The sequence below is a fragment of the Phyllostomus hastatus genome, unplaced genomic scaffold, assembly GCF_019186645.2.
Source record: "Phyllostomus hastatus isolate PE091 unplaced genomic scaffold, TTU_PhHast_1.1 phas_scaffold_46, whole genome shotgun sequence".
NCBI classification, from domain to species: Eukaryota; Metazoa; Chordata; class Mammalia; order Chiroptera; family Phyllostomidae; genus Phyllostomus; species Phyllostomus hastatus.
Window position 1 is genome coordinate 8847918 of NW_025334032.1, and position 18095 is coordinate 8866012.

General features: G+C 37.6%; 1 protein-coding gene and 1 pseudogene across 3 annotated transcripts in view; both read left to right on the forward strand.

The window, feature by feature from the left end:
* The window catches only part of LOC123807775 (basic immunoglobulin-like variable motif-containing protein), an 82453-nt gene that overhangs the window by 59107 nt on the left and 5251 nt on the right, over nucleotides 1-18095 (forward strand). For all 3 annotated transcript variants that reach the window (XM_045821822.1, XM_045821812.1, XM_045821811.1), the window contains 6 exons: nucleotides 3829-4036; nucleotides 7144-8238; nucleotides 10965-11197; nucleotides 11540-11659; nucleotides 11812-12025; nucleotides 13915-14059. In XM_045821822.1, coding sequence (XP_045677778.1) covers nucleotides 3829-4036; nucleotides 7144-8238; nucleotides 10965-11197; nucleotides 11540-11659; nucleotides 11812-12025; nucleotides 13915-14059 — 2015 coding nt within the window. The remainder of the gene's footprint in view (nucleotides 1-3828; nucleotides 4037-7143; nucleotides 8239-10964; nucleotides 11198-11539; nucleotides 11660-11811; nucleotides 12026-13914; nucleotides 14060-18095) is intronic.
* LOC123807777 lies at nucleotides 286-901 on the forward strand (annotated as a pseudogene).

Here is an 18095-nt window from a genome sequence, read left to right on the forward strand (position 1 = left end):
CCAGTAATGTACCCTAGCTGGGAATCGAACCTGGGACACTTCGGTTCCCAGCCCGCGCTCAATCCACTGAGCTACGCCAGCCAGGGCAGAAGTTTCTTTATTTTGGGTGGAAGCTATAGCTGAGTGGCGGTGGCTGCTGATGGTGTTCTATGGGGTCAGAGTAGGGGAAGACATTTGCTCTTCTAGAACAGCCTATCTTATTCCTCTCTGATTAGCTGTGGCAGGGAGAGTCAGAGTGGCAGTTACAGTAGCAAGGGTGCTAATGATAGTGACAGCTGCAGTGATATGTCCAGCACGAATCTTGAATATGATTATTTATTCAGGTTGCTTCTGATTGGAGACTCTGGAACTGGAAAGTTTTGCCTCCTTCTTAGGTTTGCAGATGATACCTATGCAGAAAGCTACATTAGGACTATTGGTGTGAATTTCAAAATAAGAACTATAGAGTTAGATGGGAGAACAATCAAGCTTTAAATATGGGACATAGCAGACCAAGAAAGATTTCGAATAATAACCTCCAGTTATTATCAAGGAGCCCATGGTATCATAGTTGTGTATGATGTGACAGATCAGGAATCCTTCAATAACTAAACAGTAGCTGCAGAAAATAGATCTTTATGCCAGTGAAAACATCAACAAATTGTTGGTAGGGAACAAATATGATCTGACCACGAAGAAAGTAACAGATTACACAACAGCAAAGGAATGTGCTGATTCCCTTGGAATTCCATTTTTGGAAACCAGTGCTAAGAACAGAACAAATGTAAAACAGTCTTTCATGACCATGGCAGCTGAGATTAAAAAGTGAATGTGTCCTCAAGCAACATCTGGTAGTGCAGAGAAATCCAATGTTAAAATTCAGAGTATTTTGGTGAAGCAGTCAGGTGGAGGTTGCTGCTAAAATGTACCTCCATCCTGGTCTCGCAGCAATGAAATTGCAGTCTGAAACCAAGTGGAAAAACAAAATTGTCTGAATTGTACTGTATGTAGCTGCACCAGAACATTCTTTCCGTCTCCACAAAGGTCAGAAATTGTAAATGGTCATTACTGACTTTTTTCATTCCCTTGACTCAAGACAGCTAACTTCATTCTCAGAACTGTTTCAAACCTTCGTTTGCTAGTTTATAAAATAATGTGTGTAATCCTTGTTGCCTTCCTGATACAAACTGTTTTCCTGTCGTTGGTTAGAATATGTTTTGTTTTGATGTTTATATTGGCATGTTTAGATGTTAGGTTTAGACTTCTGAACGTGAAGTTCAGCCATTTTGGTTAGCAGGCTGAAGCTCAGCCCACTGAGCCACACCAGCCAGGGCAGGTTCAGCCATTTTGTATCAAACAGCACAACCAGTGTCTGTCACTTTTCATGCATAAAGGTTAGTGTGATGTTATAAGTAAGATCTGATTTGCTAGTTCTTCCATGTAGAGTTATAAACAGAATGATTATGCTATCTGATTAATAGTTTCTTTATAGTCTGCATATAATTTGTGGCTGCAGAATATTATAATTTGTTGTACACTGTAACAGAACAACTGAAGATGTTTAATAAATATTGTACTTATTAGAAGTAATATCCAACTGTACGGTGATAAGTATTGTTTTAATTTTTATAGTTAAAGGGAAATAGAGCCTTACATTTTTAAAACATCAGTTTGTGTGTGCAACCAGGACATTGTAGACACATCTTAGAGTAGCATCCAGTATCCTTTCCAGATAGTATATCCAGTAAAGGACCTAGGGAGGCATCTGTGCTGGGCAGAGATTTAACCAAGCCTAGTGATTCAGGGAGAGTAAATTGCTTGGAAAACAAGTTTAGGATGTATGTTGTGTAGCCTACTTTGTTTCTTCTCTAAAGCCATCTGAAATGGCTTCATTGATCAATACTTTGTGTGGTAAAGGTGGAAAACATCACACTTTTCCTAACTGGCAAATCATGAGACTAATGTATGTGCTAATATTTCTTCCATGCTCTGAATCAGCTTTTGAGTATTTTATCCTCCACAATTGTATAATTTAAGGTGGAGGAAAGTTAAAGCATTAAAGTAAAAAGCAGAAAAACTTACTATTTGATTGCCCTAATTTTAGAAATTTTATACCTGAAAATTAACCAAAAACACAAATGCTGGGTGGGAATGACAGATGAGAAATACATTTGTTTTAGTAGAATTTTGCACATGTAAAAATTTTGTTAAATAGGACCTTAAGGTTCTGGGGTTTGTTTTTATCATGGAAAACAAATCTTTTACTAACACTGGCATTTTAAAGTGGTAGAAATCAAAGACTGTTTCATGGCATGGGGTTACAGTAGCCACCAAAATACTTACTTAGGGGCTTGGGATATGGTTGTTGGCAACACATTTCATGGTGGGTTCTTGAATTCAGTAATAAAATTTAAATTAAAAGCAAGCCCAAAAGTAGAGGTTTAAATTTTTTTTTCACTAAATAGGCAGTTGAAAATACATGGTACAAAAATAAGTGGTAAGGTTATTATAAAATGAAATGGACAGAATATTCAATTTAATTTAAAAAAGGAAATATTTCTTTTTTATTTCAGGGGGAAAATCCAGGCTCAGTCTATGAATCAAGCATTTTATTTCTTGAATGTGAAAGGACCTTTGGCTGGTCTTTGAGGAAATAGAATTTGGATTATATAAACAATAGTGGGAAGGAATGGGAGAAAGAGAGACAGTCCCAAATGATTTACTCCACTTGCTTTACTTTGTGATACCGCAGATTACTCTGTGATATCACAAAGTGATACTATGGGATCTGTAGACTAGGGTAGTTATTACTCTGGGATCTGTAGACTAGGGTAGTATGGTGCAGCAGTTCACTGGATCTGTAATTCTGACAGCTAAGGGAAGTTCTGAATCATCCAGATTGGGCCATTCTATCATCTGAACGTTGGGCAAATACAATATTGATAATAGTAATAATGATGGTAAGAAGAGTAATAGTAATAATCATAAGAGTAATAGAAGCAATGTGTATAAGGGTTAATCAAAAGATCTGCTTTTGATCCCAGATCTATCAGTTATTAGTTATGTGGTTTTGGGAAAGGTACTTAACCTATTTAAGTCTCAGTTTTTTCATTTTTAGATTGGAGGTGATATTTGTCTCATTGGTGGTCGAGAATAAAATGGGATAATATATTTAAAAGCACTTAGAACAGGGGTCTAAAACTCATTTTGACTGGGGGCCATGTCAGCCTTGTGGTTGCCTTCAAAGGGCCAGATGTAATTTTAGGACTGTATGAATATAACTACTCCTTAACAGGTAAGTGAGAGCTTGGTGCCACTAGGTAGAAACAAGATGCCAGGCTGGATGAAACAAAGTGGAGGGCCGGATTTGGCCCGAGGGCTTTGTATTTTCCTCCTGTGACGTAGAAGAATGCATTACACAGGAAACACTTAGAAAATATTAACACTTATTATTAATAGCTGTGGTTGCTATGATTTATTGTGGGTCTTTTATGGGCTAGGGACTATGCTGGGCACTTAACTTGCCTATTTACTTGGATTTATTAAGCCCAAATGAAAATGTCACAGTGTTCGCCTTGCATCATATGCTTAATCCATGTTTTTTGAATGAGTGATTAGTACCCATGGTTTCTTTTGTTTTGTTCAGTTCTTTTTATTTTAAGAATTATAATGTTACTGTTTTTTCTTACATATTCAAATTTTACTTATTTTATAATATGGAAACATCAGTAAAAACCACTTGCTCTTTGTCCACCTTTTGGGAAAGAGTAATATAGTAATATAGTAATATATAATATAGTAATATTATCTGTATTTAATATTTAAAAAATCACATTTATTTTGCTTTAGGAGTCCAATGACTTTTCACAGTACCAGCTCAAAGGCTTACTTAAAAAAAATTACCTAAACCAACATATTGAAAATGTTCAAAAGGAAATGAATCAGCAACATTCAGGACAAATCCAAAGGCAATATGAAGATGAAGGGGGCTTTTTGAAGGAGGTGGAATCAAGAAGAGTGGTCTCTGAAGACACTTCACATTACATCTTGATAAAAGGTATTGGGCACTTATTTGATAGTTAAAAGCCAACAATATATCGTGTCCTTGAATTCTATAAACTACCACGCCTGGATAATATTAATGAAGTCCTCCTTATGTATTGGGTTGGCCAAACAGTCTGTTTATTTTTTTCCATAAAATAAAAGACACGTTTTTCATTTGCACCAATAACTTTATAGATTTGGGTAGTTTGAGTATGTTGGCTATCTCCTCAGATTGTTGTCAGTTAATGTCTCAATTTGATCACTATCAACTTCAGCTGTTCTGCCCTACCATGGAGCATCATCCAGCAAGAGATCTCCAGCACAAAACTTCACAAACTACTTTTATTATTATTATTAAAGGTTTTTTCTTTTTTAAAATATATTTTATTGATTATGCTATTACAGTTGTTCCATTTTCCCCCCTTCATTCTCCTCCACACCCTCTCCCACCCACATTCCCCACCTTTAGTTCATGTCCATGTGTCATAAGTTCTTTAGCTTCTACATTTCCCATACTATTCTTGCCCTCCCCCTGTCTATTTTCTTCCTACCATCTGTGCTACTTATTCTCTGTACCTTTTCCCCTCTCTCCTCCTCCCACTCCCTTGTTGCTAACCCTCCATGTGATCTTCATTTCTGTTCCTGTTCTAGTTGTTTACTTAGTTTGTTTTTGTTTTAGGTGTGGCTGTTAATAATTGTGAGTTTGCTGACATTTTACTATACATGTTTTTTATCTTCTTTTTCTTAGATAAGTCTCTTTAACATTTCATAAAATAAGGGCTTGGTGATGATGAACTTCTTTAACTTGACCTTATCTGGGAAGCACTTTATCTGCCTTTGCTTTCTAAATGAAAGCTTTGCTGGATGGAGCAATCTTGGATGCAGGTCCTTGCCTTTCATGACTTCAAATACTTCTTTATAGCCCCTTCTTGCCTATAAGGTCTCTTTTGAGAAATCAGCTGACAGTCTGATGGGAACTCCTTTGTAAGTTACTGTCTCCTTATGTCTTGCTGCTTCTAGGATTCTCTCTTTCATTTTTATCTTGGGTAATGTAATTATGATTTGCCTTGGTGTGTTACTCCTTGGGTCCGATGTCTTTGGGATTCTCTGAGCTTCCTGGACTTCCTGGAAGTCTATTTCCTTTGCCAGACTGGGGAAGTTCTCCTTTATTATTTCCTCAAATAGCTTTTCCACTTGTTGCTGTTCCTCTTCCTCTTCTGGTACCCCTATGATTCGGATGTTGGAATGTTTAAAGATGTTCTGGAGGTTCCTACACCTCTCCTCGTTTTTTTGAATTCTTGTTTCTTCATTCTTTTCTGTTTGGTTGTTTCTTTCTTCCTTCCTACTCCATTGATCAGAGTCCCAGTTTCCTTCCCATCACTATTGGTTCCCTGTGCATTTTCCTTAATTTCAATTAGCATAGCCTTCATTTTTTCATCTAATTTGCAACCAAATTCAACCAGTTCTGTGAGCATCCTGATCACCAGTGCTTTGAACTGTGCATCTGATAGGTTGGCTATCTCTTGGTTGCTTATTGTATTTGTTGTGGAGCTTTGATCTGTTCTTTTATTTGGGCCATTTTTTTTTGTCTTGTCGCACTTGTTACATATGAGGGGCGGAGCCTTAAGTGTTCACCAGGGTGGGGCCACCCAGTCACTGGGTTGTGACGCTGTATGTGGGGGCAGGGTCCGAGAGGGAACAATGGCACTTGCTTCATTCTCTGTCCGATTTCAGTTCTTTCCGCTGCTTCCCCCAAACAAACTGGGTCTTTCTGGTGCTAATTCCCATGTGGGTGGGCTTGTTCCAGGTGCACGTTCAAGGACCCCATGGGTCTCTCCAACGAACTCTCCTGTGAGGCTGGGAGTCTCTCTTGGCAGTCAACTGTCACAGGTGTTTTCATTCAGTGCCCTGAGGCTCTGTTTTCCCCGTGCTGGGACCCTGGGTTGCACGGTCTGTCAAGCTCCCCAATTTCTCTTGGTTTATCTGTGAGTGAATGTGGGACCGCCCTATCAGCCTTGCACACAGTGCCTTGCTTCTCATTCGCCACCTTGTGGGGTCTGCCTGTTGCCACCCTGTGCCCAGGGTCTACTTGCTGGGGTCTTGCGTGCTCAGGAACCTTATGCACCTGGTGCCATAGCTTTTGTGCCCCAACCCCTCTCCACCCAGCTGCCCAACTCCACCCTTCCTACTGTTCTGAATGAATGTGTCTGTTTTAACTCCTTGGTTGGCAGACTTCCATACAGTTCAATTTTCTGTTAGATCTGGTTGTTATTTTGTTTCTAAATTGTTGTTGTCCTTATTTTGGTTTTGCGAGGAGGCACAGTTTGTCTACCTACGCCTCCATCTTGGCCAGAAGTCTATTTTTAAAGATTTTTATTTATTTATTTTTAGAGAGAGGAAAAGGGAAGGAGAAAGAGAGGGAGAGAAACATCAATGTGTGGTTGCCTCTCATGTGCCCCTTGCTGGGAACCTGGCCTGCAACCCAGGCATGTTCCCTGAGTGGAAATCAAACTGGCGACCCTTTGGTTTGCAGGCCTGTACTCAGTCTACTGAGCTATACCAGCCAGGGTGCAAAGTACTTTTGACATGTTTGATCATCACAGTACCTTCTCCATACACTACACAAATCTTGTTTTTGCATTTCAGTTGCATTTTTACATAATATACCAAAAATGTTATATATTTTCTTTCATGTTCAATATTAAAATGACTTCAGAAAAATTCACCAATTTTGATGTTTTTTTAAAGATGCATGCTGATATGACACCTGTCAGAATACAATCTTGATGTATATAATTGTATCAACACAATTTTGATACAACAAAATTGTTTCAAATGAAGTTAAAGACAGCTAAGTGCTACTAGAGCCATCTAACAGAAAAAAAATGAACTTTTTGGCCAACCCAGTGTAATAGTAATTGTGTAAAGCTATTGATGGATTACCTGTTTTAATGGGTTTAAACCCACTTTAAAATGAACTAATGAGTTAACTCTTACTTGCAGATTAAATGAAAATGTGTGACTTCAATTATGAGAACCTGTATACTCATATTCATGTTATTAGAAGTTTATTACTATACTGTAAATCTACATAGTGAGAATGTTTTGCTCTTTCTTAAGGTATACAAGCTAAGAAAGTTGCAGATGTGGATTCAGAGTCTTTTCCATCTTCCAGCAAAATGCACAGCATGTCTTTTGACTTAAAGTCTTCTCCATGTGAAAAACTTAAGCCAGGGAAAGTGTCTGATGCTACCCCTGCTTCTCCAAGAATTTTACTGGCTATGCAAGCTGCCCTGCTGGGAAGTAGCTCCAAAGAGAAGTTGGAGAGTGACAGTCAAAGGCAATACAGTAATAGGAATGCATCTGCTACTGTAGATGAAGGCTCTGTATCACCACTGACTCTCTTGGCTATTCAGAAAGCTCTTGATGATGATGAAGATGTCAAAGTGCATTCTGGGAGTGATGTGCAGACAGGAGAGTCAGGAGCAAAACAACTGTTTGTGAACAGTTCTGATGAGGAGGCTGATGATGGATTTAAAACCAGGGATGGAAAAGGAATGCTGTTAGCAAGAGTGTCTCATTCAACCATTGTGAACTGTGTAGAGGAGCATGTAACCAGCATTAATAATGAAAAAGAGCTGGCAAACTCAGCTCCTTTGTCAGGTACTGTCTTTTGTCAAGGCAGTGAATCTAGCATTGCAAAAGAACAAATGTCATTTATTCACATGTTTGAGGAATCCTCTCAGACAAGCGATGAGCTTATAGTTAATGATAGGAAAGATCCAGTTCCTTTGGAAAACACAGTGGTAATACAGATGAATGCAAGTGAGCTCCAAAGTGGAAGAGAACTGACATCAACACCTCCTTTAAGTCCAAGTTCTGCATCAAGGAATGAAACATGTACCAAAGTGCTTAACCTACAAGATCTTTGTCCATCTAAGAATAAGTATGATTCTTTTCTTTCAAGTGATGATGCAGAATGTGAAAAAATTTCTGCTTCCAAAGTTGTTGATACTGTCAGTTTGCAAGAAGTGAGTAACACATTAAGTGTCCCTTCAGAGACAATAAATCGCTTAGAAAATCCTAAAGAGCATGAGGATTTCCTGAACACCATCCAAGAACGTGAGGCGATGGAATCTGGAGGCCAGGATTTAATTTCAGCTCCAAAGTTCGTAGAACCAATAGGAATCAACTCTGAAGAAAGTGAATCTGATGGTAGGTGCTTATTCTCTTTTAGAGATAAGAATGGTGGGATTTCACATTTGTAGGAACTCAGTTCTCATTCTGTCAGGTGATGGTCCAGTTCCCTCTCTGTCAGGTGATGACTTAGAGACCCAGAAAGGTGAAATGACTTTCCCAAGGACACATAGCTAGTGATGGAATCTTGACCTTTCCTGTTTTGCTGTTCTTTTTGTTATTGTTAAAGGGAGGGCATACCCTAATTGGGAAACATAAAAGTGAGTTTCTTTTTATTTTGAATTAATTACACACTTAAAAAGGTCAAAAGAATACTATAAAACATTCTGCTTTCTTTACCCTCTTTTCTCATTGGCTAGCATTTTACCACATTGGCTTTATAATATCTCTCTGCCTGTCTGTCTTTATACATACACATGTGTATTGTATATCTATATCTCTATAATTTTATATGGCCAATCATTATTTACAGATTCTGTATTTGCAGAATTTACTTGTAACTCCAGATTCAATACTTATGGCGTAGCCTTTCTGGTCATTTGTGGACATGCATAGAGCAACTAAAAACTTGAGTTGCCACACTATTTGCAGCTGAGGTTGAGCAAAGTGAAACTCTGCCTTCTTGTTTCTGCTGTCCTACAGAGAAGACCAAAGGGTGGAGATGGGAGAGAGCAATGCTGTGTAGACCAAGAAGCTCTGGTTCTAGGGCCAATTGGATAGGGTTTGAATCCCAACTCTGGCACCAGTGCATAGGGTGGTCTCAGGCAAGCCCCTAAAACTCCTGAACCTCGTTTTCTTGTTTGTAAAATAAATAGAATTTACCAAGATGGGTTGTTTTTAGGATTTAATATTATAAATATATTTTCTCTAGGTGAAAAGATTCAGTATTCATGTATTAGTGTTCTCAGGGACTTTATAGAACATAACTGCTACAAATAAGAAATGACTGCACACACTGCTCTCTTCCTGCGTACTTGCACATGGTAATTTTTTTCTGGTGTCTGCCAGGTTTCTACACTTTAGAGCTGCTATTTCGCCTTCATAATTAGTAAGTATTTTATGGGAAGGAATATTGGGAACTATGTAAATGTTCTGAACAAACTTTCACTGACTTGTTTTAGCATCCATTGATGATTTTTGCCAAAATAAATTATGCTATGATGGTTGCCAAATGGTGATTTTCTAATTCCATTTTTAATGTATTTGTTAGTTGGCATCCTACTATAAGGAATATCTTTCCCTTCACCCCATTTATTATTTTTTTTTATCAGTCTAAAATCATGGACTCTTATTTTATTCAGTTGTGAGTTATGGTACTAGCATACTTTACTTTGTTGCTTGATTGTCTTACCTTTGGCCAGTGGTTAGTTTGTCCCCTCAAGCCAGCTCCTTTGACTTTTGACAATTATTCATTACATTTCGAGCATTTCTTTACTTTCTGGCCAGGATATTTCAGGTTTACCTTAAACTTTCCCTGCCCTTCCCTCAAACCAGCCATTTTGCCAATTAGCCCTGATTCCTTGTAATGGCATGGTGTTTAGAAACCAAGATCTGGGCACTGAGTGTGCTTACTGTAACTGGGATATCATTGCTTCAGGCTCTCCCAACCGCAGAGCCAGAACATATATTTATACATACATACATGTGCATACTTCTATCTATATATTAAAATCCATAAATTTACAGTGGCATCTGCACTTCCAGTCCAACATCCCAGACTTCATTTTAGCCTCTGCCTTTTTTGTAACTTTCCTTTTTAATAGTGAGAACTCTTGCTTTTGTTATCTTCAATACATACACATATTGCTTATTCTCTCTTTATTTGTAACTATCTCCTGATCCGACTGGCCTCCTTCTTGGCTTAGGCTTTCTCCTCACTCCAGGCTGCAGGCCCCGAGAGCCCCAGTCCCCCCATACTGATTGTGTTCTGAGACCCAGCCCCCTATGCCTGAAGGGAAGGAAGGGAATCAACACATTTTTTTAAAAGAAAAGATACGAGAGGAGGGAAAGAAACTGGAAGATGAAGAGCTTGTTTCTCCTGAGTACGTATCCAGGATTTTTTCCCACTAAGTCACAGCTTTATTTTTGCTATGTTCATAGTGAAATTGCACAAAAACTTCTTTTACAACCTCCATGATTGTTTACATATCCCAGTAATTCTTTTTGAACTTTACTACATTAATATTTAATTTAAAGAATGTATTTATATAAAGTTAATATGCAAACCTTCGAATACTTGGTTCCTAATTTGAAAGACAGTGCCAGTTTATTTAATTGAAAGTCTTATTCTGCCCTGGCTGGTGTGACTCAGTGTATTGAGTGCTGGCCTGTGAACCAAAGGGTCGCCAGTTCAATTCCCAGTCAGGGCACGTGCCTGGGTTGCAGGCTAGGTTCCCAGTAGAGGATGTGTGAGAGACAACCACACATTGATGTTTCTCTCCCTCTCTTTCTCTCTCCCCTCCACTCTCTAAAAATAAATAAATAAATAAATAAATAAATAAATAAATGAATGAATAAATAAAATCTTAAAAAAGGCAATGTTTTAAAAAAAGGCTTATTTTGAAGTTATAGGCTTCTATTATTAAATTTATTTAAAGTAATATGCTACTGCCATATATTTTCTACTACATTTAGGTCTTTTCAGGGTAAACAATTTTTCAGAATACCTTGGAAAACTATTGATGATGTCAGGATAAATATAATGTTTCAGTTGTAGATAAAGAGATTTTATTATTTTGGTACAGGAAGTTTCATTGAAGTGGAGAGTGTAGATGACAGACTTCAAACTGAGTTAGCAGAAGCTTCCAAACCTCCCTCTGCACAAGGTGAAGAGGAACTGATAGGACCTAAGAAAGAAGAATACAGTGGTGACTCTGAAGGCTTCCTAGGAGACAACTCTGAAAATGACCCTTTGAGTATTGAAGAAACCGAAAAAGATGCAGATGATTTGCTCAATGAATGGCAAGATATTAATTTGGTAATAATGTTACTTTGTGCTTTAACTTATTGCTAAGGAAGCCATGTTAACTAGCTTTTGAGTTTTAAGGAGTTACTGGTTGAATATTTATTAGCTATTTGCATGCCTCTTTTTGTTCTTGCTGATGGTGCCTTTTTTATGTAGGTTTGGGAAAGTCTCCACTTACCCTGTGATTTAGTGAGGGAACTCTAAAGATATTATAGACTTGCTCAAAAATCCAAGTGGAAAACTTCATAAGGGGAAAAGTTTATTGGTAATTTCAGTCAGACTAGATGCAGGCTTTTGTAATAAATGAATTTAATTGGATTTTTAGTATAATCTACAAATGAAATTATTTTGTAGGCAGAGCTGGAAACTCTGGAGAGAAATCTTTTAACAGAACAGAATTCATTGAAAGCTAAAAAAGAGCAGCAAGAACGGATTGCTGCTACAGTTACAGGACAGATGTTTTTGGAAAGCCAGGTAGGTGTACCAACTTGGGCCTCTTTTAATGACACCTGCTGATGTTTTTACTCAACCAGATTCCCTGAGGGTATTAAATGAAATGTTTAAGCACTCCTGCTATTTCCAGGTCAAGGCCGGGTGGTGGTCATTGTTTATCTGTAATTCTTTAGGAACTTCTTCGCCTATTTGGAATTCCCTATATTGAGGCTCCCATGGAAGCAGAGGCTCAGTGTGCCATTCTGGATCTGACCGATCAAACTTCTGGAACAATCACTGACGATAGTGATATTTGGTTGTTTGGAGCACGACATGTCTATAAAAACTTTTTTAATAAAAACAAGTTTGTAGAATATTACCAATATGTGGACTTTCACAACCAGTTAGGTAAGTAAGACTTCAGAGTGTGATTACTTTCTGAACTTTACCTTCAGAATTTGTATTGATTTTTTTCTTTCCAAGGAGCTAACTTGATGTATTAATGGAAATGATACTCTATATAAGTTCATATAAGTGATCTTTTGCTTATTAGAGGAATAGGATTTTAAAATTAGAATGAAGAAATTAAAATCCTAGTATGTTTAGATGTTTCCTGTAATTTAATCATATGACCTGGTTAGACTTTAGTTACCTTATATCTCAAGAGTGAAGCAAATACAGAGATGGGAGGCAGGTGGGAGTCTCTCCTGTTGGAATCACAAACCTCATGATCCTATACTGGTGTTTCTGGCAGTCTTTCTTCGTCCCATTTATCCAACAAGTGTGCCAATTGTTGTTCTTGGCAGTGGAGAAACAGCAGAAAAATAAAACAGTCTAATAGAAACATAATAAAAAACATAAATCATAATTGCGCAGTTAGTGGCATGTGCTATATAGAAAAATAAAGCAGTGAAACAGTTACATGAAGTACATGTACTGTTTTATGTACAGTTTTGGTTGGGAAAGGCTTTACTAATAGGTAAAACTTTTAGGCTGAGGTCTAAAGGGAAGCAGAAGCCACTGTTATAATGGCTGTTGTCTCTTGAGGATGAGTATGTGCAAAGGCCCTTGGGCAGAAGCTTGATTGGTGTGTTCTAGGGAAGCAGGAGGTTGTTATGTATTGAATTTTGTCCCCTCAGAATTCACATATTGTAGTCCTAACCCCTCAGAATGTGGCTGTATTTGGGGATATAGTGTTTAAAGAGGTAATTATAAAATGGGGTCATTAATGTGGACCCTAATACAGTCTGATTGGTGTCCTTATAGGAAGAAGAGATTGGGATATAGAGGGAAAAGGGAAGACACATGGAGAAGACAGCCATTTATAAGTTAAGGAGAGAAACCTTCAGAAGAAACTAGCCCTGCCAATACTTTAAAACAAGGGTGTCAAACTAATTTTCACCATGGACCACATCAGCCTCAATGGTTGCCTTCAATGTAATTTTAGGACTGTATAAATGTAACTACTCCTTAACTGGAGGCAAGGGGCTTGGTGCTGCCACTGGGTAGAAACAAGGTGCCAGGCTGGATAAAACAAGGTGGAGGGCTCGATTCAGCCTTAAGGCCTTGTGTTTGCCACCTGTGCCTTAAGACTTGTGGCCCCCAAAACCATGAGGAAATAAATCCCTGTTGTTTAAGTCACTCAGTCTGGGTACTTCATTGTGACTGTCCAAGCAAACTAAGAAGAGGCCGGTGTGAGTGAATGAGGAGGAGAATAGCAAGAGTAAATATCAGAAAAAGGAAGAAACCCAAACCAAGTAGGGTCTGCCATGCTATATAAAGGATTTCTGGGTGGATTAGGTATGTGATTTGAGAGAAGGTGAACAGTCAAGGGTGACTCTTTGTCCTGAGCAATGGTCTCACTATTAATGAGGTGAGGAAATCCTGGGAAGGAGCAGTTAGAGTAGAAGAGATAAGAAGATCCAGGTTTGGATCTGTTACTTCCGAGATACCCAGTACATATCCAAGTAGAGATGTTAAGGTAATTGTTGAATATGTGTGACTGTGGTTCAGAGGAGAAATCCAGCTAGAAAGCTAAATTTGTGGGTCAGAGTATAGATGGTATTTAATAGATGTTATTAAAAGCTGTGAAGATGGATATAACTTTAAAATTCTTAACAGAATGCCAATAAAAAAAGAATCTGTTTCAAATAGTAAATAAGAGATGTCTTTGGTTGTTGGATGAGAATGTGTATACATACATATTGTTCATGTAATAGAATGTCTATAAATGTTATATAATATTTCTAAAATAAAATTAAAAATTTAAAAATATATAATAATTTTTATTCTTACAGGATTAGACCGGAACAAATTAATAATTTTGGCCTATTTGCTTGGGAGTGATTACACAGAAGGAATACCAACTGTAGGTTGTGTTACAGCTATGGAAATTCTCAATGAATTTCCTGGACACGGCCTGGAACCTCTCCTAAAATTCTCGTAAGTTCTTTTTTAATTTCTTTAATCCAGATGTTCATATAAGTACCCAGATTACTAGTCAGAGCTATTATTTACACTATGACCTGTTAAAATTGTTGTTCATTAAGAAAACAGGAGGAGGTATTGATTAGGGTTGCTAAAATATGTTTTCCCTTTTTTAGAAATCTGATGAATTCAGAGACCTTTTTTTTTAGAGTTGTCAGGTTTATCCTCATTCAAGAGTACAAAGCCAGTCCTATGGGGTTACCTAGGTGTGTAGAAGTTGCTGCTTCATTATTTCAAATATTTAGTGAGTAGCTACTTTGTGTCAGACACTGTGCTAGGCTGAGTTAGAAAAGAGGGCTAAGTCATAGACCATACCCTCAAGCAGCTCCCGTGCTCTTGGAGGTGACAGAGAGACAAACACATACCGGTACTTCTGTTTGTTGAATACAATGATGTATTCAGTGGTGGGTGCATTCCACAGAGAACCTAAGAGTTGACCTAAACCTGGGGTATACTTCAATTTTGGAGATTCTGAGAACTTAGTAGTTATGAGTATGTCTGTGAAAGTAGTTCTTTCTTAAGGTTGTACCCTGATGGCATCTTTTTTAAAAAATTGAAGTATAATTCACATACCATAAATTTTACTCTTTTAAAAGTGCACAATTCAGTGGCTTACAGGCTATTCATGAGATTGTGATCTCATGTTCTAACCATCAGTTTGTCATGAGATACTATTTCACAACAGATGATTTAATGATTTTTTTATCATGAGTTTGAAAAATTCTGAGTTGTTCTAGTCTGAAGAATCAGTGATTAGAATTCAAATGTAAATACAAAATTGTTTTAATGGTTGCTGTCCTACAGCCTTAGTACACACACCAATGTATTTTATTTTATGCTTTTTTTATATCCCTTTTCATAATTTTATTATTAAAGAAATGTATATACTGGAAGTAAGTTATTAGGGAGCTTTTGGTCGTGGTATTTAAATAACTTGAAAAGCTACAAGGAGATTTTTTTATACAAATAATAAATACATAATAGAAAAATTATAAAATATGGACTAAACAGATAATTAACATTTTGGTTTATATAATTTTAGACTTTGCATAATATACTCATACACTTTATATATATACAGTTGACCTTTCAACAACACACATTTGAACTGCTTATATGTGGATTTTTTCCCTATAACTATACAGTCAAACTCTCTGTATTTTAGGTTTTAAATATCTATGTTGAAAACAGTATTTTGAAAACAGTATTTTTTTTTCTTTTTAAGTATATTTTAGTGATCATGCTGTTAGTTGTCCCATTATTTTCTCCCCTTTATCTCCCTCCACCCTGCACCTTCCTCCTCCCCTCCAACATTCCCCCCCCCCCTTATTTCATGTCCATGGGTCTTACATATAAGTTCTTTAGCTTCTCTGTTTCCTGTACTGTTCTTAACCTTCCCCTGTCTATTTTGTACCTACCAATTATACTTCTTATTTACTGTACCTTTCCCCCTTTCTCCCCTTCTCCTGCCCTGCTGATAACCCTCCATGTGAATACCATTTCTATGATTCTGTCCCTGTTCTAGTTGTTTGCTTTGTTTTGTTTTGTTTTTGCTTTTTATAGGTTCAGTTGTTAATAGTTGAGTTTGTTGTCATTTTACTGTTCTTAGTTTTGATCATCATCTTTTTCTTAGATAAGTCCCTTTAACATTTCATATAATAAGGGCTTGGTGATGATGAACACCTTCAACTTGACCTTATCTGGGAAGCACTTTATCTGCCCTTCCATTCTAAATGATAGCTTTGCTGGATAGAGTAATTTTGGATGTAGGTTCTTGACTTTCATGACTTTGAATATTTCTTTCCAGCTCCTTCTTGCCTGTAAGGTTTCTTTTGAGAGATTAGCTGATAGTCTTATGGGAACTCCTTTGTAGGTAACTCCTTTTCTCTTGCTGCTTTTAAGATTCTCTCTTTAATTTTAAACATTGGCAGTTTAATTTTGATGTGTCTTGGTGTAGTTGTCTTTGAGTCCATTTTGTTTGGGGCTTTCTGAGATTCCTGGACTTGAATGTCTTTTCTTCTCACCAGATTGGGGAAATTTTCTTTTATTATTTTTTCAAATAAGTTTTCTATTTCTTGCTCTTCCTGTTCATCTTCTGGCACCCCTATAATTTGGATGTTGGAATGTTTAATGTTGTCCCAGAGGCTCGTAAGTCTTTCCTCATTTTTTTTGAGTTCTTGTTTCTTCATTCTGTTCTGGTTGAATATTTATTTCTTCCTTTTGTTCCAAATTGTTGATTTGAGTCCCATTTTCCTTCCCGTCACTGTTGGTTCCCTCTGTATTTTCCTTTACTTCAATTAGTATAGCCTTCATTTCTTCTTTTGTTTTGCAACCAAACTCAATCATTTGTGTGAGCATACTGATAACCAGTGTTTTGAACCAGTAGATTGGCTTTCTCTTCATTGCTTAGTTTTTTTTGTGGAGCTTTGATCTGTTCTTTCATTTGGGCCATATTTCTTTGTCTTGGCACACCTGTTACATTGTAAGGGGTAGAGCCTTAGGTATTCACTGGGACAGGGCAACCCTCTTTGCTGGGTCATGGTGCTGTGTGTAGGGGAAGGGTCTGAGAAGGAACAATGCCACTTGCTGGGCTCTTGCAGGCTTTCAGTCACTTCCTCCCAACCCACAAGAGAATTGTGCCTTTCTGGTGATGATCCTTGGGTGAATGAGTTTGTATATGTTCTAGGACCCTGTGGGTCCCTCCAGTAGACTCTCCTGTGAGACTGGGAGTTTCTCAGACCAGCGCAACCCCCACAGATTTTTATAGCTAGAGGTTTTGAGGCTTTTTTTTCCCTTGCTGGAACCCTGGTTTGCAGTTTGTCTCATTCTCCAGTTGTTCCTCCCCGTTGATCTACGTAAGGATGTGGGACTGCCAGCTGCTGCCTTGCCTGCCCGGTCCATCAGCTGTTGCCTTGCCATGCATCCTCTCCTCCCCCAGCTGCCCTGAAAATGGTATATTCTGTCTGTGTTTGGTAATTGACACTTGCACAGGGCCAACTATATACATTGTTCTATGCCATTTTATATAAGGCACTTGAGCATCTATGGGTTTTGGTATCTGTGGAAGATCCTGGGACCAGTCCCCTTATATACTGAGGGATAACTGTAGTCAAATTTTTGGTGAGTCAAAGTTATTGGAGGATTTTTGATTGTGTGTGGTTGGTGCTGCTAACCCCCATGATGTTTAAGGGTCAACTATATAAACACACATATACATGTATACTCATGTAAGTGTGTGTTTACTATTGTTATTTTTTACATGGATGATGCTATAGACTTTTTATGTCACTTGTAACTCTCCTGGTAACAGAACATGGTATATCATCAATATGTAGATTTCTGTCATTGTCTTTAATGACTCCATAGTAGTCTTTTGAGGTAAACGATTAATTTAATAAGAGGCTTATTGTTATTTCTGTTTTTTAAAGTATAAACTGACATAGATTTGAGTGTTCTTATCCTTGGTTTCTTATCTGATTATTATTTTAGAGTAAGTGAAAATGATATGTAACTTTTCAATTTGGTATCCTAATTATTAATGATAGTGATTTTTAAAAATGTTTATTGACATTAAACATTTGCTTTTCTGATTTAGTGCCTAGCCTGTTATACCTTTTTTTTACTTCCAACAGTTTTTACTCATTTTTTGCCAGTTGAACAGTCTACATTTTTGAGTCAGCTTTAGTGTTTCTGTCTGTGGTCTTCCAGCTCTTCATTGACAGTTAGGGGCAGCCTATGCAGTACATGGATCAGGAGGGTTAGGATGAATGCAAAGGTAAAGAACAAGAGGAGCAATAGAAGAGCTATAGAATTGAGAATGTTGACTTGTGTTTTCTCTGCTTTCTCCTTCTCCTAACCAGTCTCTAGCAAGTACACCCCATTTAAAGTAGAGCTTTTCCCTTGGCTGGGTAGATCAGTTTGTTGGAGCGTTGTCCCACACACCAAAAAGGTTCAATTCCTGGTTAGGAACATACCTAGGTTGTGGGTTTGA